The sequence below is a fragment of the Mesoplodon mirus genome, assembly GCF_964341445.2.
Source record: "Mesoplodon mirus genome assembly, chromosome: 15".
Lineage (NCBI taxonomy): Eukaryota > Metazoa > Chordata > Mammalia > Artiodactyla > Ziphiidae > Mesoplodon > Mesoplodon mirus.
The window spans coordinates 25,465,111-25,486,897 of record NC_138991.1 but is presented as its reverse complement, the minus strand read 5'-3'; the positions used below and the strand labels follow the sequence as shown (position 1 = coordinate 25,486,897).

Sequence of the window (21,787 nt, the reverse complement as noted above, 5' to 3'; positions counted from 1 at the left end):
TCTGACTTCATTGGGAACAGTATCTGTCTTCTCTGAGTGTCAGGCCAGGCCTCGTGATTGGCTTCCGCCATTCTGGAGAACTTGCAGGGGAGAGGGCAGCTGGCTGACTGATCAAGTCCTTCCTGACACCTAAGAAGAAAGCCTTGCTCTCCTGATAGCTTCACCTGACCAATGCCGTAAGGCTTTTCTCTTGTAAGTGGGTCACGGAGACCTCAAGTGCAGAACACTCCTGTGTCACTAGTGAAGTCCCCACAGGAGCCCACAGGGAGGAGAGTACCGAGGGGCAGGTGCTGGGAGCTTTCCTCTAGGAAAGTGCAAAGAATAGTAGGACAACTCCCTGATGTAGACCGTAGGGCCTCAGGTTCTAAGGTATTGCAGGGGGCTCCTTACAAACAAGCCAGAAGTATTCCCATGATCCTCAGCCCACCTCTGATGAGATGCATCACTGAAAGGAGAATGAGCACAGAGAGAGTAGCACAGCTTCCCGCCCTCCTGGTCACTCACCCAGGTCCTCTGGCAGGTGACTTTTTTAAAGATCAGGTGTTGTCAGTGAACACAGCAAAGGTCATTTCTCCACTGGGAAGGGCAAAGAAGAAAACTGTCTAAGCACCTGTGTGGTCTTGGAATCGATAGCTATGATGGGGGAACCCTGGGACAGAATTTGGTTTGGTCGTTGAGGATTAAAATGTGAGTCAAAACAATGAGTTGATGCCTTTAGCAGGACTTCCAGCTGCCCTACGATGTCTTCACATACCCCTCATCTCACTGTCCCATCAGCCCAGGATAGGTAGTTTTCCTGTTGTACAGATGAAGGAAACTCAGAACGCAGATAACAGTAGAGGCAGGGCAAGCGCAGGTGTGCGCAGCTCCAAAGCCCGCTCTCTCCCTGTACAGCCCCACCTGCTGTTTTACAGTACAGGTGACGAGTTATGACAAGTCTGTCCCCCAGGATCCTAGCAGCTAACGGATGCCTATGTCTTGCAGAACTGCTGGAACTGTGGCCGCAAAGCCAGTGAGACCTGCAGTGGCTGCAATATCGCACGATACTGTGGCTCTTTCTGCCAGCATAAGGATTGGGAGCGCCACCACCGCCTCTGTGGCCAGAACCTGCACGGCCAAAGTCCCCACAGCCAGAGCCGGCCACTGCTTCCTGGAGGGAGGGGCTGCTCAGCCCGGTCCGCCGACTGCAGTGTGCCAAGTCCAGCCCTGGACAAGACCTCGGCAACCACCTCGCGCTCCTCAACACCTGCCTCTGTGACAGCCATCGACACCAGCGGGCTCTGAGCCCCAGACTCCCTTCCCCCTGATGACCTCACCGCACGACAGATTCTGCACGGGAGGCTGGCTGCTTGAAGCAGTGCAAGTAGCTGTTGGGTCATCATCAAGAGAAGTGGAGGCAGGAAGACTTCAAGCCCCGGCAAACACTGCTCCCCAGCCTCTCCAGACACTTGCCCCAGTTTCCCGTCTGTGTCCTTGGGGGACGTCGTGTGCACACAGGCAGCTGGCTGGAGCTGCCTCCTCCGTGGCTCCCTGGTTTGCTCCTCTCGCAGCTGAAGCTGGGATGGCCGTGGCCGCTCTTCTCTGTAGCCCGCCCGCTCCCCTCCCTGCCTCGTGAGGCCTCAGACTGTCGAATGTGCCCCGCCAGGCCGGAGGCAGCGCACTCCATGTGCTGTCCCCTCCTCCATCGTCCGCCCACGGCAGAGGCCTGGAGACTGAGAGCAAGCCGGGAGGAGGCCTCTCTCCCGAAGGGAGTTCCCCTTGCCCCGACAGCTCCTTGAGCCCCATTTCCACCCTCAGCAGGTGCCACTGATGGGTCCCATGGGGACTTGGGCAGGCCAAAAGCAGCACTCAGGACTCCCTCCTCGACCCTGCTGTTCAGGCTTAAGATTCTCAGAAACCACAGGAAAGAAGTCACCATTTCAGTAAAAGCACCCATAATAAAAAATAAACCTTCCACCAAGCATCACAGATCATTTTGGACAAGATTTTCTAACCTGGCTGGCTATTTTAGTTTGGGACCCATTTTTTTTCTCTCTTACTTGATTTTGCTTATGCAGAAAATAGTTTTCAGCGCATGGATTGGTCTGAGGGAGAATGAGACTCAATTGTGGATAGTCTGTTCCCTCTGAGCATGTTGGCCAAACTAGTATCATTACATTATTGAATGGATCATCTATTGGAAATACAGAACCTTTTGTCACCACTTGGCTCTTTGCACAGTCGTCTTGTTCTGTGTCCTTTTATCTCAGGCCACGCATGTCCAGATCACTACGTGGATCTTCTTCCCGTGGTCTCTATTTGGCGCCTCTGAGGCCGTAGTTGATCCACAGGATGCAATGTGGTGTGGCTACGACTTGCCTCACCAGTCAAGGCCTGGTCACTTCTGAGCAACCCTTTTGGACCTGAAGGAATTCTTCCAACCTTGTCATTATGTCCTATATCAGTTTATTATTGGGCATACAATCTGTTTCCCTTCTCTTGTTTTGTTGGTACCTGCCCTCTTTGAGCTAAGAGAAGTTCTGTGAAATGTGACAACCATTTGAGAGAGCCTGACCCATTTTTCTTCCTGTCTTCAGGGAGTTTTCCAGCTGCTTACCTAGCTCTCCGAACATGACATCACCTATAGTCCCTTTAAAACGTTAGGAACTGCCACACACGTTCTTCCCTGTCATTCAAGTTTTATTGGGAGCCCAAGGACTCTGACCCTCCCCCACTCCACCTCCAAGCCTTCAGCGCCCTCTTGCAGCAAGGTCCCTCTGGCCCTTGAAAGCTCAGCTTTAGATGGCCAATTTCTGTGCATTGACCAGAATGAATGGAAAGCTCTCAGTAAGGTACCAGCATAGGTAACATTGTCCTTACATATAGGTGTATCTTACTTTAAGAACTTTGTCCCTAATTTACCTTACCCAAGGATTTTCTGTCTTAAAAGAAACTCGGAACAAGGCACCTTTAAAATACCTGGATTTCTGCTACATAAAATAACACATCCCCAGAGAAAGAATAACAGAGTAGTTACTTTATTGTGGAACTCCTTAAGCTGTAGCAGTTGGGGTGTCCTGACTAACAGATGAAATCAGAACCCCAGACAGGAGTTGCCTACATTTCCCTGAGACATGGGATGTCCCCTGAGAGGAGGTCACTGAGCCTATAAACCTGTTGCAGCAAGAGGGTGTCTCGTGGTGTCCACTGGGTCTGTCCTCAGCTCCCTTTTTCACTGGCAAGTTGGATGAACACCTAGGCATGTTCTTTAAGTCTTCAGTGGCCACAGGACTAGCCAGGGTAGCTCAGGTTTTTTCAGGTTGGAATAAAGAGCCCAAACCAACCGAGTACTGTTCATCAGGGCTCGATGTCAAGCTCTACAGGTAAGGTTTAGGATTCGTGTGCGGTTAGGTCCTAGCTGACTTTTGTGGAGTGTGACAGTTTAAAAATGACAGTTTAATCTTCAGAATTTTTGTAATGCTATTCTAAACAGCTTTGCTCATGTGCTACCCAGAGGCCAAGCTGAAAACTTAGGCGGTGTTCCACACTGCAGTTCAGATCTCATGCCTTTTGCTGTATTAAATTTGGTCAGTTTCACACATAGGTTGCTAGGGCATCTGTCCAAGACTTCCTATTTAAATGTAAAGAGTCCCTTTCTCCACCTGCCGCTCTTCTGAAATTCTCCAGCTCTCTGGTTAGGAGGAGAAGGGACACTGTCTTGGGATGGGGTGAGGGGACTGGAGGGGCAGGGGTGAGTCCAGGTTCCCCACTTGGTTTCCCGTGTCTGCTGATAACCACTCCAGCTGCCAGGTTGAGGGTGCAGATTCAGGCTTCCCCCTTTCATTTAATTAGATTTAAAATATCTTAATAGACTCAGACTGCTTAGAGGATCAACCTTTATAGTTTGAGGGGACAAAAAAAGACATAGTGGTGGTACTGAAGGTATTGTCAGGGCAGTCATAGGCTCTTCAATATTATCCTAGAAACCAAAAGCAAATGTGACAAGCGATGGGACGTCATTGTCCTCTCCCCAGTGAGGAATGGTTGCAGGAGCCAGAGAAGACCAGAAGTGGCCAACATGGGAGCTGTCTTTAAATGTTCTGAGGGAAGCTTGAGGGCTGGATCCTCAGATCTTCAATCATCCTTTGGGGCCACACTGCCTGCACCAGGCCTGACTCCACCCAGTGGTGAAAACAGACTCAGGTTAGTTCTACCTGCTCAGGAATAGGCAGCCCTCCTCCTGAGCTGTGAGCACTCCACTTGGGAGCATCCTTGCAGCCCCCGGGATGGGGCTCAAGCAGATCTGCTCAGGCACAGTCATGTGACCCTGAGGTCACAGCAAGTGCATCTTCTCTTAGACAGTGCTGAGTCATGTATGTCTCTCAGTGGATCTAAGACTGGAAACAAGACCCATCTCCCCAGCATGGGTCCATGCCTGGCATCGGCTGCAGTGGGCCCTCTGCAGTGTGGACAACCTTTGTACATCTGGGCCAGTTGGTCCACCAGGAGCTCCTCACTTCTTGGTGTCAGCATGAGCATCCTCAGCTTCTAGACAGAAAATCTACACTTTATTTTGTACAGCCTTGTCCCAAAGTCAAATTGATCCCCAGTGCTATCACCTGCTTGCCAAGGGTAGACCTTGTTATGGGTAGTTCCAGAAGATATCTCAGCAAGTGGGCTTGAAGTTTCAACAACACAATTGGAATTGTGTGGTTGTGAGTTCTTCGGGATGAAAGCATAAATAATGACCAGGTGGCTGTTTGTCTTGGAAATTGTAGATGGGATTATGGATTGAGTAACTCGTTTAAAATAGAACTCATCTTGGAGGCTCTCTTCAGCACTGGTTTCCAGGCTCCCAGGTCAATAGACCAAGCCAAGTTTCTTAGATTTTTTTTTTTTTTAAGCTATTTACAGAGAACTAGGTGGTGGCAGGTTTGAACCAAATGTAAGAAAAGCTAGAGAGACCTGGACTGTTCCAGCTTGGGCCAGCCGGCCAGCTGTCAGGAAGGAGTCCTGCCTGGGGTGGAGTGGGGTGTTGTACAGGGTGAGCTGTTGAATAGGGCCCTTCCAACTCTGTAATTATTGTGAAACCAAAATGTTGACTACCTGCCTCTTTGCCCACATGCATTGACATGCTCAATTCCAAAGATGATGGTGCAGGCGACCTTTTCCATCATGAGCCAGGAGAAGGTTGAGGCCTGAGGGCGGACCTTGCATCCGCCCTTTGCCTCCACAGCCCCAGAGATGGAGCTTCCCCTGCTACCCCATCTGGTTAGACCCACAACTTCACAGTGTACACTCATTGATCCTTATACCAAATAGGGCATGTGCGGCTGGCAGCTGGCAGGGACAGCTCCGTCCCTGCATTGGAGTTGGCAAGAGAGAAGCAGCAATAAGCATTAGGCGAATGGCTGAAAGTGCCGTTTGGCTAAGAGGCTTTCGAAGTTCCCGATGAGGCTACAAAAGATCCGTCCATAAAAGAAAGCCAATAATGTAAATAAATCCAAAACTAAGCTTCCAAGCATGGTTTTTTAAGGGGGATGATGAATGTGAAACCACCCACGGGATGCGGTAGAGTCGGTTTTTCTGTGCTTTGTCATTCTACTCTGATAGGAACTTTTGTTACTTAACTCTGTGCATAACTTATTTAATGTACTGTATAAATGAACCAAAACTGTTCAATATGTATTTAGTTTGTTCTACTTAAAGTAGTCAATAAAAAGGCTATATTCCTTTTCTGACTCAAGCTGGAATGGGACTAGGAGGGAAGGTGGTGCGTGTAGTTTTGTAAGACGACCTGCCGTCAGGCTTCTATGTCCCCTCTGCCTTGTTCCTCGATCTTCAGAGATGGGGTGGGGCTCCACTGGTTCTTGCTATGGCTTGAGAGCACCCAGGGGAATGAACGCAGGAGGCACTGCTAAGAAGGCAGTTCCAGCTTCTGGACCTCTGGGAAGCCAAATGCCAACAACAGCTACAGATAATTCCCAGCTCCTTGTTAGCTCTTCACCATTAAGTGATCTTTTAATGAGGAAAATACAACCACAGAAAGTCTGAAAAATAGGGTAGTGGATCCGTAGGTGCTTTTTTCTAATAACTCTTATTTCCTTAAACGTTTTTAACATAGCTGGATTTGGGAATATTCATTAATTTCCTTTTTATACTGAGGCTAAATCATAAGTTCACTGTTGCCTTCGTATTTATTTGCTTAATGGTTGTATGATTTAATCAAGGCCATAATTTTCTGTTGTTTGTTTGTTTTGCTGTGCCATGCGGCTTGTGGGATCTTAGTTCCCCAACCAGGGATTGAACCCAGGCCCTCGGCAGTGAAAGCCCGGAGTCCTAAGCACTGGACGGCCAGGGAATTCCCTCAAGGCCATAATTTAACTCTTCATCTCCTGTTGGGCAGTTGGATTGCTTTCAAATTTTCCCTAACATACTGAAGTGAACATCTTCCTTAGCATGATTTATTTCTTTGGGATAATTTTCCAGAGTGGAATTTCTAGAACTGAACTTTATTTGGGTGCTTGAAGCCTGTGTTTAAACTGCTTTCCCTGAAAGCCCACCAGCTTGCTGTTCCTCCGACAGGACCCAAGTAGTACTTGCATGGCTCTGAGGTGGTCTGACCAGCTGTGACATGACACAGGTTGCTGCAGGCACACCTGTGTGTACCTATACATATGAAGTCTTGGGCTGTCAGTCCAGTTTCCTAACCAGTGACCTGAGGCCTTACTTCCCAAGGACCTGGCCCCAGCCTCACTCCTGTCACCCGCATACCTATCTCTGGCCTCAGCCCTAGAACTACTCCTGAGCAGCCTTGCGCAAGAGGCTTGTTGGCACCATCTGCTTCACAGGCCCCCACAATGCAAAGGCAAGGGTTGGTTACTAGATCTCAGGGTAGGGAGGAGGATGACCTTGGCCTTGCCGCTAGAAGGCAAGGTGTGGGTTTAGCTGTTTCGTGCAGATGGTGCCAACTGCCAGTTTTTCTCAATAGCCACCCGGCGCTGCAGTCCACCACTCAGCAATTACAGGATCTCAAGCCTCGTGACTGTCAGTCTAGCACAAAAGCATATTTGGTAGACAAGTCAACCATCCACAGTCTGCCTTAGCCCTGGAAAAATGATCCCAGGGACTTGGGATAATATAGTAAAATACCATGTTAAATTTGCTATCTAAATAGGCTGAAAATGTTGCCATTATCATAAAACACCTGGGTGCCAGATAAATTCTAATGAATTGACTTTTTTTGCTGAGGTCACAGATGAGGAAGTTTAGGAAATCCCCAAGGGACAGAAAAAAAGAGTAAGCTGAAACCACAAAGGTAGTTGGGTACAGTAGAGGAAAACTGCGGCTTGGGGGCAAAAGAAATTCCAAGAAGTCAAGAATTGGAGGGATTACCTCTAGGGGGACTGTGGCACTAAGCTTTGAGCCTGTACAAACTAGAGAAACAAAACAGGGACCTCTCCCTAAAGCCAGGGCACTGGCTTTGGCCTCATTGAAAAGGCAAGCAGGGAAAATTGACCTGTCTGCAAAGGGAACTGAGCAGAGAACATCTCTCTGGTCCTGCTGGAAGAAAGAGAAAAACTGACCAGAGACTACTCTTATGTCTGCTCTCTCCTGGAGCTGAGGTTCAGATTCTCATTACTCCAGAGGTCAAAGAATCCCTGGACTGAGAAATGAAGATGATTCCAGGCTTGTATCTCCTGGTATCTGGCAGAAGCAAAAATGCAAATCCTCCAGAGAAAAATCATATGATTACATATCAACCAAGTATAAATTGTCCAAGATAGTTACTAACGTTCATGTCCAAGCAAATGAGCCACTATGGGCAACAGTCAGCAGGAACAAAAAATTAACTCGGCTCTCATCAACTCAGGTTTGACCCACAGCTGCCCAGGAGAAGAGGCTGCCCCAGCAGTGCCCAGGCTCTCCCGGCAGGTGCGATGCTTCAGTACATCTGTGCTCAGGCCATTCATCAAGCCTGTGAGGCCACCATCAAGCCTGTGTTCAGATACATGGTATCAAAGGTCGCTATGCCACTGCTCTTTATTCTGCTGCATCTAAACAGAATAACTGGAGCAAGTAGCAAAAGAATCGTTGAGTAGCACAAAGGAAGGAACCTGAAATGGCTGCTTCTATTATGAATCCCTATGTAAAGTGTTACATTGAGATGAAAAGCCTAAATGACATGATAGCAAAAGAGAGGTTTTCTCAGGACTTCCCTGGCGGTTCAGTGGTTAAAACTCCATGCTTTCGCTGCCAGGGGACTGGGTTCGATCGCTGGTCGGGAACTAAGATCTCCCAAGCCATGCGCGGCACGGCCAAAAAAAAAAAAAAGGTTCTCTCCCCTCACATCCGGTTGGATCAATTTGCTTGCTGAAAATGGTCGCTTGAACAATACCCCTGGAGCCATAGTTCTGACTTTTCTACTATGATGAGTGTCCAGAGTGGAGAAGTACCTTGCAGTTACCACTGTACCTCCTTTAGATGAAGCCACTCTTGCTGAATTAAAAACGGTCCTGAAGAGCTTTCTAAGTAAAGGCCAAGTGTTGAAACTGGAAGTTAATATTGAGCCATCAATCACGGGTGGAATGATTGTCCGTACTGGAGAGAAATATGTCTTCAAAAACCAAGATTCAGAAGCCGAGCAAAGCAATGCAGATTTTCTAAGTGTTGATTTTCTGTCAGTGAAAATTCTTAAACTTGGAACAAAAATAAAATGCTTCCTGAACAGGAAAAAAAAATTGCTTTAGAACCCAGGGACTTCAGTACTGTTATTATCAGACACAGAATATAAAATAACTATGAAACCTCTAAAGACAGTGCTGGAAAAAAATTAGCAAAAAGTAAGAGACTAAGGCAGATTTGAAGATAGAATTCTGAAAATTACAATCATTGAAATAAATAGTGCACTACTGAATGGCAGATTAGATGAATCAAAATGAGTGAAGCATTACTGTATGAGAAGGAGATGGAAAAAAAGGAACGAGTTGTTCCTTTGGGAAGGCAGGTTTCGAGGGAAGAGCCCTTTCAAATTTTACGAAGGAGGCAGTCAAGAAACTTACTCAGTATAAAGGGAAATAATTGGCCTGAGATGATACAATCTCAGAATGAGCAAACATGCATCGACCTGAACTCACCCTGCCCGTCTGTGCTTGTTTCTGGTGCTGGAATTTCAAGGCAGTGAGTTGGATGTATCCCATCCTCCACATCCTCTCTCCCAAGACCATCGGGGAACCAGCAACAAACCACCCCCTATTCTCCAGGGCGGCTTCATTGCCTGGTGCCAGGCGCCCTCTTGTGGACAGAATCAGACCTGCTACCTCTGCTGCCTCCATCCACAAGCCAGATTCCCATCCGGAGTGCACACTCCAGCACCTTTTGCCTTCCCCTTTGCACCAACCTTTTCTGAGGCTGCCTGTCTGCCCCATGAACTCAACTGACTTTCTCTGGGTGCCTCCTAGGGAGCTGCAGAAATGATGAGTACTCAGCACCCACACCACCTACCTTCCGAGGGCTGAGCTCTGAAAAGCCCACATCAGATCCACCCTCCACCTCGTGCCGTGCTTCCATGGCTCTTCTTGCTGCCCCGTCTGCCATCCTGCAGCCCCAGGACTTGGCCTCACTCCCTCCTTTGTTAAAGCTGCCACCGTCCTCCAGCGTTTCCATTACCAGAGGATGCCTGAAATTTTGCTCAGCGATGTTCACGTTTGACGGCAAGTAGCTCTTGGTACCAGAGAGTAGATCCAGTTGTGTGATTCAGAGCAAGCATTTGCTTGCTGAGCTTCTGGTTCTTCATGTGTAAACTGGGGATGCTAATGGTGCCTACACCACTGGGCTGTTCTGAGGTGAAATGTGATCATATGGGAGTCACCCTTAGCATAGGGCTTAGCACCCAGGAAGCCCCTGTAAACAGAGGCTGCCATCACAACCTGCTTTTCTTTCTCTCTGCCAGTATGTGATGTCCTTGAGGATTCACCTTTGTCCCAGCATCCCGCTGGGAACCTGATGTCTTCCTCACGTAGTATTTGTTTTGAGAATAACTTTTTTTTTTTTTTTTTGGCCGCACCGCGTGGTATGAGGGATCTTAGCTCCTCGACCAGGGACCGAACCCATGCTCCCTGCAGTGGGAGTGCAGAGTCTTAACCACAGACCGCCAGGGAATTCCTGAGAATAACTTCTCGAAAGCCTTTTGTTTCGACCCATCAGGGTCTGTGTTAAGGGGATTTGGTGCGCGTATTTCTCTCTGAGAGCAGGAGGGCAGTGGCAGCCACCTAGACCGTTGCTGTCTCCAGCACCTGGCCTGGCACTGACCCAGCGCCTAGGATGCAGGTGAGTCACCAGCACAGGTGGGAGGAAGGTGAGGAGGCAGGTGCAGGGAGTGGGTGACCTCCCAGCTCCGGTGCCCTGCCTGGCCTTGACCTGGGTGCTGTCACCAGCCCTGGACATTTTGCCATCCCCAGCACCTGCCACAAAGCAGGTGCCCGGTGGTGGGTTTTTTGGTTTTTATTTATTTATTTATTTATTTTTGGCTGCGTCAGGTCTTCGTTGCTGCATGTGGGCTTCCTCTGGTTGCGGCGAGCGGGGGCTACTCTTCGTTGCAGTGCGCAGGCTTCTCATTGCAGTGGCTTCTCTTGTTGCGGAGCATGGGCTCTAGGGGCATGGTCAGTAGTTGTGGCTCGCAGGTTCTAGAGCGCAGGCTCAGTAGTTGTGGCACACGGGCTTAGTTGCCCCGCGGCACGTGGGATCTTCCCTGACCAGGGCTCGAACCCGTGTCCCCAGCATTGGCAGGCAGATTCTTAACCACTGCGCCACCAGGGACGTCCTAAGGAGGCAATTCTAGAGTGGATGGGGTAGAGGATGCGAGGGAACAAAGTTCTAAAGGGGAGTTGCAAACCTAGGGACTGAGGTTGCAAATAGCCCAGCTCAGCTGGAGTGTTTTAGGGGGATGAGGCTGCACATAATGCGAGTGGGTATTGATTGCTAAGGGCCTTGAATGCCAAGTCAAGAAATCAAACTTGATCTTGGTGCTAAAGGTAGGGGGGTGCCATTGAAGGGTCTTAGCCAGGGGAGTATGGTCACCACGGTGATGTTTTGAAAACCCCTTCTTTCTGTTCCTTTATGGGGAGTGGACTGTTGCGGGGTGGAGTAGAGAAGGGAAGCCCAGTGAAGAGGCTGCCATAGTATTTCAGGCCAGAGATGATGGTGGCCAAGACCTGGGGCCCTGGGGGGATGGCAGCATGGAAATGAATGTGGGCTTGCGAGAGATAGGTAGACACACCTAAAGGCCTGGGTCTCTCAGTACCCCCATAGCCCCAGCTCAGAACTTTGTTCTCCCTGTAGCTGTAACTCCAGGCTCCTGTCTGCAGTCCAGGTCCACACCCGCCCACAGCACTCCCCTGTCTGGCAACCCCCCGCCTCCCCGTTACCTGCAAGACATCATTCAAACTCCCTCTGGCCTGGCCTCCCCACTCACCTCCAATCCCTTACACTCTGCAGTTCCTCCTTCTGCTCCCTTTGTCTGCAACATTCTCCCTGCTTGTCTGCCCCTCACATCTGTCTGGAGACTGCTACACTATTCTTTCACAGCTCAAACCCAACATCACCATCTCCAAGAGGCCTTCCCCAACCCTGTAGGACTGACACTCTCCCTTGCACGTGCAGGACCCTTCCTGGCACTTCCAAGCCTTCAGCAAGGAAGGGAAGATGCAGCCCATCTTTAAAAAAAAAAAAGTGTTAACTTTCAGAACTCCATTGCAGGGTGAGATGAGACAGGCAAAGGGTGGCACCCACTTAAGAGGTGTCAGCTTGGGCTTCCCTGGTGGCACAGTGGTTGAGAGTCCGCCTGCCGATGCAGGGGACATGGGTTCGTGCCCCGGTCCGGGAAGATCCCACATGCCGCGGAGCAGCTGGGCCCGTGAGCCATGGCCGCTAAGCCTGCGCGTCCGGAGCCTGTGCTCCACAACGGGAGAGGCCACAACAGTGAGAGGCCCGCGTACCGCAGAAAAAGAAAAAAAAAGATGTGTCAGCTTGAGCTTAAGAATTTCAGCATCTTTGTTCAAAGAAGGCAATGGGAAGTTTTTTAGTTTTGAGGGTTTGCTGTTGGTACTGTTTTCGTAAAGGAAACGGAATGGAAGGAATTAGAACACAGGACAGAAAGCAGGATTATGTCCCCCTGGATGGCCTTCTTCTCTAGCAAAGACATACTGACACCTCCTCCAGCCACCCAGACCTGAGAGACTCAGGTGCTGGCAGCACTTTCTAGGAACTGCCAAGAGTCTAGGAAGTGGGGTGGCATGGTGCCGCCTGGTGTGGTGCTGGCCAAGGAGCCCCCAGGGACGCCCGTGCTGGTTCTCTGGCCTGGGTGGCCAGGCCAGTGGGAGCAGCTCTGTCTGTCCCTGCCAAGTCTGAACTCCTACAGGGGTCACTGGGGAGAAACCTCCCCAACTAGGACATCGACCCTGAGGTGCCTTCCTGGCCATGCCTCAGGGCCCAGCCCCGACCTGGCACCACCAGGGCAGCCAAGTGCATTGGTGACATGTCCCTCAGCCCACTGGCCGGTCACCCCTTCACACCGACCACAGCTTCCTCAGGACGAAGGGCCTGTGCGGCCCTGCCGCCTCCCCGCCGTGGCCTCAGCCCGCCTCTGGGCTTCCTTCAGTTCTGAGGCGAGCTTTCCTCCCCCTCAGAGCCTGAACCTATGCATTTCTTCTGCCTAAAATCTCCTGACCCCAACACCCTCCAGACGAGGTCAGAGGCCAGCCTCTGCTCTTGTGGTGCCATGTGCCTCCCCTTTAGAGCCCGCATCCTGTGGAGCCACCTCTCACCTCCCTCCGTGTTGGTCACCTCCCTCCACGGCCCAAGCCCCTTCCCCCAGGATGGCTCCCAGGAGGCTCCACCAGTAGCTGGCAGGACGACTCAGCCGTTCTTCTCCTGGAACTGCCCTATGGCTCTGTCAGGTGGTAGGGGTGGTGACAAATCCAGCCTGGAAGGGCGGGGGAGGTTCTGTCTGGGGACAGGTCTTCTCACAGGGATCGGCCATGCTATTTGGGACCCTGAGAGGGCTCTGTGGCCTGTCCCCAGCTCCATGCCACACCCTGTTGGCAAAGGAAGGGGGGGTGAAGCTAGAACCCCCAGGATTTGGGGCGGATTAAGGCAGAGCCCATGTCCATTCTCCTTTCCCAGGAACGACCCTAGAACCAGGGTTTGTGGGGTGAGAGGGTCCTGAATTGAGGAAACCTGGATTGGCCGTGATTAAGTTCCCACTATCAGCAGGAATGGGGGCCTGGCCTTCTTGCCAAGGGAGAGAGAGGACACGATGCCAGAGGTGACTATTGCCTTTCTTGCCTCTGTGCTGGGGTCCTGGGCTGGGGTTCAGAAGTATCTGGGGGAAGCAGGTGACTCTGGAGCCAAATTATTGCTACTTAGCAAGGTCACCTTGGGGCTTCCCATAGTGCCCTTAGTATGGGTGGGCATGAGCATGCAAATGATATGCAAATGACATGCAAACCAACCCAGGATCCTGCAGAGGGCTCTGGTGCAGCCCCAGGTGCTGAAAGAGTCAGGAGCCTGCCAGCCCAGGAGGGTGATGGGGACACCCAGGTCCTTGCAGACTGCAGACTGATCCAGCCCAGCCTCGGGGGTCGAGTTCGGGGGTATGGACAGTCCCTGAGCATCAGCCCTGCTTCTGCTGCTGCTTGGGGAAAAGCAGAAGCCTGGCCCCAAGATAGCAAGAAGAAAGCAGGCACCCACTAGGTAGCCAGACAGCCCAAGGCCCACTCAGAGAAGGAAGGGACCTGCCCTGGGTCACACAGCAAGGCAGGGGCAGAGGGGACCAGAATCCAGGACTCCTGAGCTAGACAGATGCCAGAGTGCCTCAGAGGCCAAAGCTATGAGCAATAAAATACACTGTTAAAGAAAGAAATACAAAGCAAGCAGCCCAGTCTCTGATCCCTGGGCTGAGAGATTCTCCGCCAGCTGGCTCTGGGAGGGGAGGCCTCTGAGAGCCAGGCAACAGGTATAGGAGGTGGCAGCGTTCTTGGTCTTGAGCTGAGCTGACCAGTCCAGAAGCTCCAGAAGGACGCAGGCAGGGCTCCAGGGTCCTTGGCTTATGCAGGTGAGGCTCAGTTATTATTCATAATCCACCAGGATGCTGAGGGTCAGAGGTGGGGAGTCAGCGGCCATCAGGTGCCCACTGCCCTTCCCCCCAGTTCCCAGGGCTGTGGAGAGGGTTGGGAGCTGAAGCCCACCTGGGAAGAACACAGTGGTGAGGGTGTCTGGAGCCTGCAGGTGGTCAATGAGGATGCGCTGGAAGGCCTTACTGCAGGTGGACTGCTGATGCCTGGGGAGGGCTGCAGAGTGGACCAAGGCTGGAGCTGGTCCCCAAGGATCGGGACCACATGGTTAAAAGCTCCCCACTCCCACCCAGTCCTGCTGCCTGGTTTCAGATCTGAGTCCTTCCTCATAGTGGCTCTGAGCCTCAGTTTTCTCCTCTGTGAAATGGGGACAATAGTGTCCACTTCACTGGGATACTGGGAGGATTACATGAAATAACACACAAGGCATGTGGCATAGGCCCTATGCCATAGCGTGTGGCACAGTGGTAAAGGTGTGTATTCATTGTGCACCTACCTTGTACCAGGCACTGTGTTCAGTTCTTTACATGTCATCTCATTTAGGTGATAAGAGGATGGAACTATGATCACTCCCATTTTGAAAAGGAGGCCACTGGGGCTCAGAGGAGTAACTCTCCAAAGGTCACACAGCCAGTGAATAGGAGAGGATGATTTGAACCCAGGCTTGACTCACTCCAGGGCACATACTCAATAAACATTAGCTGTTAGACCACCACTCATACCTTCTCCAGGAGGCCTCATCCTGCCAGAACTCGTACAGGGTGAAGGAGGGATTGTCCAGCATCTTCTGGGCAGACACACTGCAGGGCCAAAGAGACGGCCAGGCCAGGCCTGGGCTGCCACCACCTCTGCCCACCTAGCCAGGGGTGTCTAACGAGAGCCCTGGCCCAGGACGCTCAGTCCCAGCATTCCTCGTGTTCACCCCTGACCCCGACCTTGGCCGGCCCACCACCCGGCTGAGGACTCACTGCAGGCAATGGCTCTGGGCCCCTGTAAAGTCCATGTAGCAGCACAGGGCATGGTGGAAGTCCTGCAGGGCTTCCTCTGCCACCTGCACCTGCCTTTGGGCCATGAGGATGTGCTGGCAAGAGAGGCAGCCTGGTCAGCTGGGGTGGGGTAGGGCAGGGCATGGGGTGAGGGACTGCTGTGGCCTCCAGGACGACCCCGCCCTTCTTGTCCTGCACCACACCCAGCCAACCCTGAGGTCGGGCTCCTGCCCCAGCCTGGCCCCCAGCTTCCCTGACTCCATCCTCCTCTTCCCATCACCAAGGTTGCTGCCTTGATCCAGCCACTGTCCCACTCTCCTGCAGTATGGCACCACTTCCTCCTGCCCCCTTTAGCCTCTGTCCACACTGCTCCAGACCCAGCTTTCAGAACTGTAGACAAGGGACACTGATGCCCATGGAAGAACAGAGTTCTGCAGGGTCACAGAGCAAGGGCCAGAACCCAGCACCTGCCTGCCAGGCCCAGGGGACAAGGGCTGGGTCAAGCCTGGAGAAGGGGGCATATGTACAAGACAGAGGCTGAGGGCAGCTGGCCCCATGAACCTCCTCACTTCATCATCTCCTCCTGGACTCCCACACCCAGCTGCCTGCCCCTCTCACACACTCACCAAGTTGGGCCCCTTGGTAAAATCCTCTTTGTGCAGGGGTTCCAGCCGGGGGGCCTGTGAGGGATGCAGAGCGTGGGCCAGGTCCCTGGCGTGTGCCTGGCTTGGGTGGATTCCCAAAAGGTCCACAGACACGGGGCACTGGCCACACGGCCACTCACCTTGCACTCCAGCTGGTCGATGAGCTCCTGGAGACGGTTGATCTGGAGTCGCCAGTGCATCTCAGCCTCTGAGCTCTGCCCTGGGGTTCAGGCACGGGCCCCCTCAGGCTGGGGGCTTCTTGGGATGAATTGAGGGAAAGTGGAGGAGCAAACACTGGGGCCCTGGGGGATGCCGTGTCCGCCCATCCCACCGCAGGCACACCCACCTGTGTCAGAGGAGCCAGGAGACCAGGTGAGTGACCGACTGACACTCCGCAGGGCCCTGCGCCCTGCCCGCCGGCTGCCTCGGGGCCTGCTCTGCACCTCCACCCTCTCTTCATCTGACCTGAGGGGAGTGGAGGGTCAGCCCACTGCTCCCAGACTCACGGGGCCAAGCACCGGGGCCCCAGCACGGGCCTGGGTGGGTAAGACAGGCTTCCTGGGACACTGAGGCCCAGCCTCAAAGCCAGCCACCCCTGCTCACCCCTCTTGGCCTCCCTGCCTAAGAACAAGAATGTGGGCTCCAGGATGCTAGAACATGCAACATGATAAAAGCTGAGGGCCTTGACACATGGAGATAAGGGGCATTCATGAACCGGACCTGCAGGTGGGCAGAGCTCCTCACACACCGTGGGCCATGGGCCTGGGCCTCCAGGGTATCTGACGCCCCCTCCAGCGAGCTCTGCAGGGCTTGGAGCTGGCTCACCGTCTCCCGCAATAGGAAGCGTGTCACAAACTGGTCCACCTTGGAGGCCCGCTCATACTCCTGGGGGCAGAGGGGGCATGGTCAGCATCTCCTGGCTCCAAGCATACATTTCTGAATGGGGAGCTGCCCCCTGCACCCCACCCCCTGCTCATCAGAGCAACAGTGGCAGCCTAAAGAGCAGAGGACATGCAGACCTGGCATAAGCAGAAAGGCACTGGGACTCAGTGGGGAGCACACCCCGGACTCCCCCCTTGTCTGGGCCTGGCCTCCCTTACTGGGAGGTATGAGGCCAGCTCACAGAGAAGCATCTGCCATTCTCTGGCCCTCAAGGCCCTTTCCCTGTTGGGGCTCCCACCTTCAGCCAGTGAGGCTGCCGGCACGGCTAGACTGGGCTGGGTGGGGTGGGGCAGGGCAATTTTGACCCACGAGGCAAAATCACAGTGTGATATGGCGCCATACTCACCAGCTGGCCCCAAACTCACAGGCTTAGTATTCATTCATTCATCCATTCATTCATTCACTCATCCACGCAACAAACATTTACTGAGCACCTCTTACTAGAAGCTGCAGATATAAAACAGCAGGTCGCTGGCCTCACACACACACCCCAGCACTGATCCCCGTCTACACCGCCATTTCCCCCCAGCCCTTGCCAAGGCAGGCAGAGACAGGGAGGACCACCATGTGCCAGGCCCTGTGCTGCCCACCTAGAACGCTCAGAGACTCCCCAGCTACCTTCATCTCCTTGTGCCTCCGTTTCCTAATCTATAAAACAGGGATGGTAATAGCCATCTCGCTGAGCTGTTGAGAGGCTCCAGTGAGTTATCTCCTACATAGGGCTCAGCCTAGTACCTGGCACATAAGTTCTCAATAAAGAACTGCCCTTGTTTTCATGGTCAAACAGAATTCTAACAAGAAACCTGCCCACTCCACCTACACACACAGTACAGGGTGGGAGTCCTGGGGAGCTGTGGTGCCCCCCTCCACAAGGGGCTCCAGAGGCACCTACATCAAGGGCTTCGTCTTCTGCCCATAACCTGCTTCAGTTCAGCCATCACGGGCAGGAGCAGAAGGGGGTTGGGGACCTCTCATTCCCAGACAGGCCAGTGGCTTCTCCAGGCCTCATCTCTAGACTTCCTGGCCGTCCTCTGAGCTTCCTGAAATCCTCCCAATCAATTCCCTTGCTGGTGCTTAAGATGACTGATCAGTTTCTGTTTACAACCAAAGAACCTGGCTGACACAAGCACCCATTCTGCGTCAAGCCCTGTTTCGAAGCAGAGTTTCATTTAATCCTCCTAATCATTTACAGGAAACATAATTGACCCCGTTTTGCATATGAAAAGACTGAGGCCTACAGAAGTTGATTACCTTGGCCAAGGTCACACAACTAGTTAGCGACAGAGTCAGAATTCAAACCCAGGTCCCACAAACTCCTCTCCTCACCACTAAGCACCTTACAAGCATCGCCTCACTTATCATCATTAGCCCAGTTTTACAGCTGAGAAACCAAGGCCAGAAGTCACAGACAGAGTAAATGGAGCCGAGATTGGCCCGTGTGTACTGGGAGGAGCAGCTCGGAGCCTGGAGCTGGTAAGGTCGACCCATGAGGTCACAATGTGGCCTCCCTGGGACAGAGCCGGGGCAGGGGACCCCCAGCCAGAGGGCAGGGCAGAGGCAGCATGGGCCGGGCCCCCCAGTGCTGACCAGCCCTGCCATGGGAAACAACAGTTCCCACAAGAGGACCAAAGTGCCCAAGCAGGCCCGCAAGGAGCGGCCACCTGACATGGACAAGGCCTGGCAGAAACAGCAGTTCTTCAACCACCTCAAGTGGAAGAAGCCGAGTGTGAGTCCCAGGGGGGAAAGGGGCAGATGGAGTTCAGGGGACCTGGACAGGTGGACAGGAGGGGATGCTGGGACGAGGAGGGGGAGCACGAGGGGATTCTCCCAACGGTGGACAGATGGGTGGAGGTCCTGGCATGGCGAATCAGCCCTAGCTGGTGCCACTGGGGCTCTGGGCACAGGGAGTTCCCTTATGCCCCCTTTCCATTCCCCCTCCTCAAGTGGGCAGAGGCCCTGGACCGGGGCCGGGGTGGGTGAGGGTCTCAGCATCGAGGCTGGGAGGGCAGGCAGCGGATTTCATAAACATAACCGGAGTGAGGTCTCAGGAGGTCAGCCTGGTGGGGGCGGGGGTGAGGGTTTCCAGAGGGGAGTCAGGATCCTGGGCGAGGAGGGCAGGGTGCCTGCCTCCCCCAGCTCCCCCTGCCCGGGCTGGGAGGATGGCAGGAGTCCCAGAAACGTAGAGGGGGCAGGGTCCTGGGAGATAGAACCCGGGTGGGTGAGAGTCCCCGATAGGAAGGTGGGGCGCGCTCTTTCCCCTCACGCCCCTGCCCCACCCCCACCCCCAGACCAAGATCGTGCTGCTTCTCCTCCTGGACGAGCGGCAGCAGCTAGCCGAGGCGACGGCGGGCCCGGGCGCGCGGCCCGGGCGGCCCGGTGAGGACGCGGCAAGCGCCCCCGTGGGCTCCCAGGTGGCGGCGCCCACGTTGCAAGGTGCGGGCGACGGCGCTGAGCGGCGCGAGGGCGCTCGTGGGCACGTAATGAAGACGATCCTAGTCAAGCTGCTGCTGCTGGACGCAAGGCTGCAGGAGGAGGGGCGCCGCGTGGCGGGTGGGCCCGGGGGCGGGCCCGGCGCGGGGGGCGGGGCCAAGGCCGCGCTTGGCTGGCAGTGGCTCAACGCCCGTCTGCTGAGCGAGAGCAAGGCGGGCGGCTACGCCGAAGCTGCCTAGGTAAGCAGCCGAGCAAGCGGCGCCGCTGCCCTCGCCCACGGCACTGAGTGCGTGGACCGGACCTCCGGACCCCAGCCCATACCAATAAAGAGCGCATAGCAACCCTGGCTCCTGTAGCCCTCCCGTCTGAGGTATCGGGGCGTAGAGCTGGGGTGAGGGAAACTGAGGCCCTGAGTGAGACAGGGGAGAACAGGCGTATTGAAGGCAGAGCCACAGCCATGGCCTGGAGCCAAGGCTGTTTTTGCTTCCTCCTTTCTTGTGACCCAAGAGTCAGAACCCCTCTTCCGGGCTGGCGGGGGGGGTGGAGGGCACCCTGCCACAGTGGAGGGAGGCCGCTCCTCTCCCCTCCAGCTCCAGGCCCGGGTCAGATCCTGACGGCTCTGCAGGCCCAATGGAAGAGAGCTTGGGCAAACCCAGGCTTGGCCACGCTAGGAGGAGGGGCCTGCTTCCAGCAGAGGCCAGGCAGCTCCAAGAGTCTCCAGCACTCACAGGTCCTTCTTAAGCTGAGGGAAGGTCCCAGGCAAAAAGCCACCACCTTGGGGAAGAAGTGTGAAGGTGTCATGGTCAGCATAGTCTGAGGCTTAGACTCACGTTCTGCCTGTGAGAGCACCCAGGAGGAGAGGCTGGGGTCCCTGGTCTTCTGACCCCTCACTCCTAACCCACTCTGCTTGGTAACCCTCAAGGCACCTCAGTCACTTGTCTCCCAAATGACCCTGTCCCATCCTCTTGCCCACATTGCAACCAAAGGCTTCTTCCAAACCACTCATCTGTAGGGCAGTTTACGCTCCCGCTCATAAGCTCACACTGGTTCTCCGCTGCACACAGGGAAACGGCCAAACTTATTACTGGGATGTACAGGTCCAGACCCCCAGCCTCGGTCTTCGCCTCTAGGGCTTCTTAGTGACTTCCACCCTCACCCCTGCTCTGGCCGTATTGCCACTTGTGGTCTTCAATTCGAGGTTCACCTCCCTAATTCACCCACAAGAGGCCCTGCACGCTTTCTGTGGGCGGGACCCAGCTGCTTCTCTCTCTCCTGGGTCCCAAAGCCAGCTCCGGACCCTACCCCCTCCAGCCCTGCCAAAGCTGCAGCCTGCATTCCACTGGAGACCAACATCAGAATGCCCCCTTTGGGGGCAGATGCATCAGGGGTGAAGGTCCCAGTTCACTAAAACCACAGGCACAGCTTCTGCTGAAGAGACACTTTTGTCAGTGTCAATACCACATCACCTGCATCAGGCTGGAGGCTGTACTACCCATAGCATCTCCCCTGCTGCTTTGTGAGAACTGACCCTTTCCTACCATCCACATGGTTACAATCAGGGTAACCACGTTCCTCAATGTGGCCACACCTCCTGGCCTAAGCAATTGGCCCAAGCTGGTCCTATCAGCCCCTTCCCTGGGTCTGTCATTTAGGAGCTGTAGGAGACTATGTTTCCTATAGGAATGTGCACAGGCTGAAGCCAGTCTAGAGAAGAATATAACCAGAACGCAGAGCCAGTGAACATCTTGGATCCCCCACAGGCCGGCAGTCAGGCCCTGGTTCCAGTCTTTTCCTAAAACCTGATTTCACCCTTGCCTTGGTATCCATAAGACATACAAGATCCTTGTGATAAAAGTCCGTATTTTAGCTTAAGCTCACCGGAATGGGTCTTCAACTTGCAAGCAGAATGGTCCTAAAGAGAATAAAGAGACCCTGCAGAGACAAGCCGTGGACTATTTCCTTTGTGTGAGGACGACCGCCTTTCGGAGGAAGTAACTGAGCCCAGAGAGAGATTAGGACTTGCTCAGTGTACAGTGAGTCAGCCTCAGAACTGAGTCCCAAACTCAGGTCCACGTTTGTAAGCCCCTGAAGGTAGGATCCCTTCGTGGGCTACCTGGGCCCTTGAAGGCTAAGCACACAGAGGTCTTCAGGGTGTCTGGAGATCCATGATTAAGAGCTTTCTCTTCAGCGTTGAGAGGGAAGGGGCCGCACATTTGGCCAGAGCACATGAGATAATCCGAAGTGGTTTGGGGAAGGAATCAAATTGGTTGGGCTGAGTGGCTGAGGCCAGACCCCTGGATGTCAAAATCACTGCCCTTGACCGTGTCCCAGGAGAGAGGATGGGTCTGGGGCGCTTTCATCAGGGTAGAGGCTGCGAAAGCACAGCAGGTGTTGAGAACTGAGGTCACAATGAGTCCAAGTGCTTTTCCTTCCTTCTCTGACCACCCCCTCCCAACTCTCTGACCAAGAACTATAATACTTCGGTGGTCACAATGCACCGAGCTGATCTCCTTGTGCTATGCAGCGGCTTCCCACTAGCTATCTGTCTTACATTTGGTAGTTTTATTTGGATTTAAATCAGAGTTGAAAAGTTCTGGTTCTAATTTCCCATCCAGATTGTTTTTTAACTTAATAGTCGCATGATTAGGAAAATTCGATCTTTCTGTATAACCCA

At 53.5% G+C, this 21,787-nt stretch overlaps 2 protein-coding genes and 1 pseudogene across 5 annotated transcripts in view; 2 read left to right on the top strand and 1 right to left on the bottom strand.

The window, feature by feature from the left end:
- Positions 1–5,713, top strand: part of LOC309816187 (protein CBFA2T2) — a 182,922-nt gene extending 177,209 nt beyond the window's left edge. For all 3 annotated transcript variants that reach the window (XM_082643392.1, XM_082643391.1, XM_082643390.1), the window contains exon 11: positions 985–5,713. In XM_082643392.1, the coding sequence (XP_082499518.1) occupies positions 985–1,284 (300 nt within the window). In that variant the 3' untranslated portion in view covers positions 1,285–5,713. The remainder of the gene's footprint in view (positions 1–984) is intronic.
- Positions 5,714–7,800: 2,087 nt separating this feature from the next.
- Positions 7,801–8,646, top strand: LOC309816707 (ATP synthase subunit O, mitochondrial-like; annotated as a pseudogene). The gene is made up of 2 exons: positions 7,801–8,181; positions 8,315–8,646. The product of its transcript is annotated as an ATP synthase subunit O, mitochondrial-like (transcript).
- A 4,684-nt stretch (positions 8,647–13,330) lies between these two features.
- LOC309816706 (N-terminal EF-hand calcium-binding protein 3-like) lies at positions 13,331–21,326 on the bottom strand (the record flags this gene model as incomplete). The annotated part of the gene is made up of 12 exons (XM_082644490.1): positions 13,331–14,128; positions 14,226–14,317; positions 14,834–14,911; positions 15,080–15,192; positions 15,724–15,777; positions 15,882–15,961; positions 16,088–16,206; positions 16,490–16,626; positions 18,974–19,307; positions 19,766–19,887; positions 20,335–20,477; positions 21,227–21,326. 12 exons carry the CDS (start codon positions 21,324–21,326, stop codon positions 14,100–14,102), a joined length of 1,401 nt encoding a protein of 466 aa, XP_082500616.1. The 3' UTR covers positions 13,331–14,099.
- Positions 21,327–21,787: the final 461 nt, after the last annotated feature.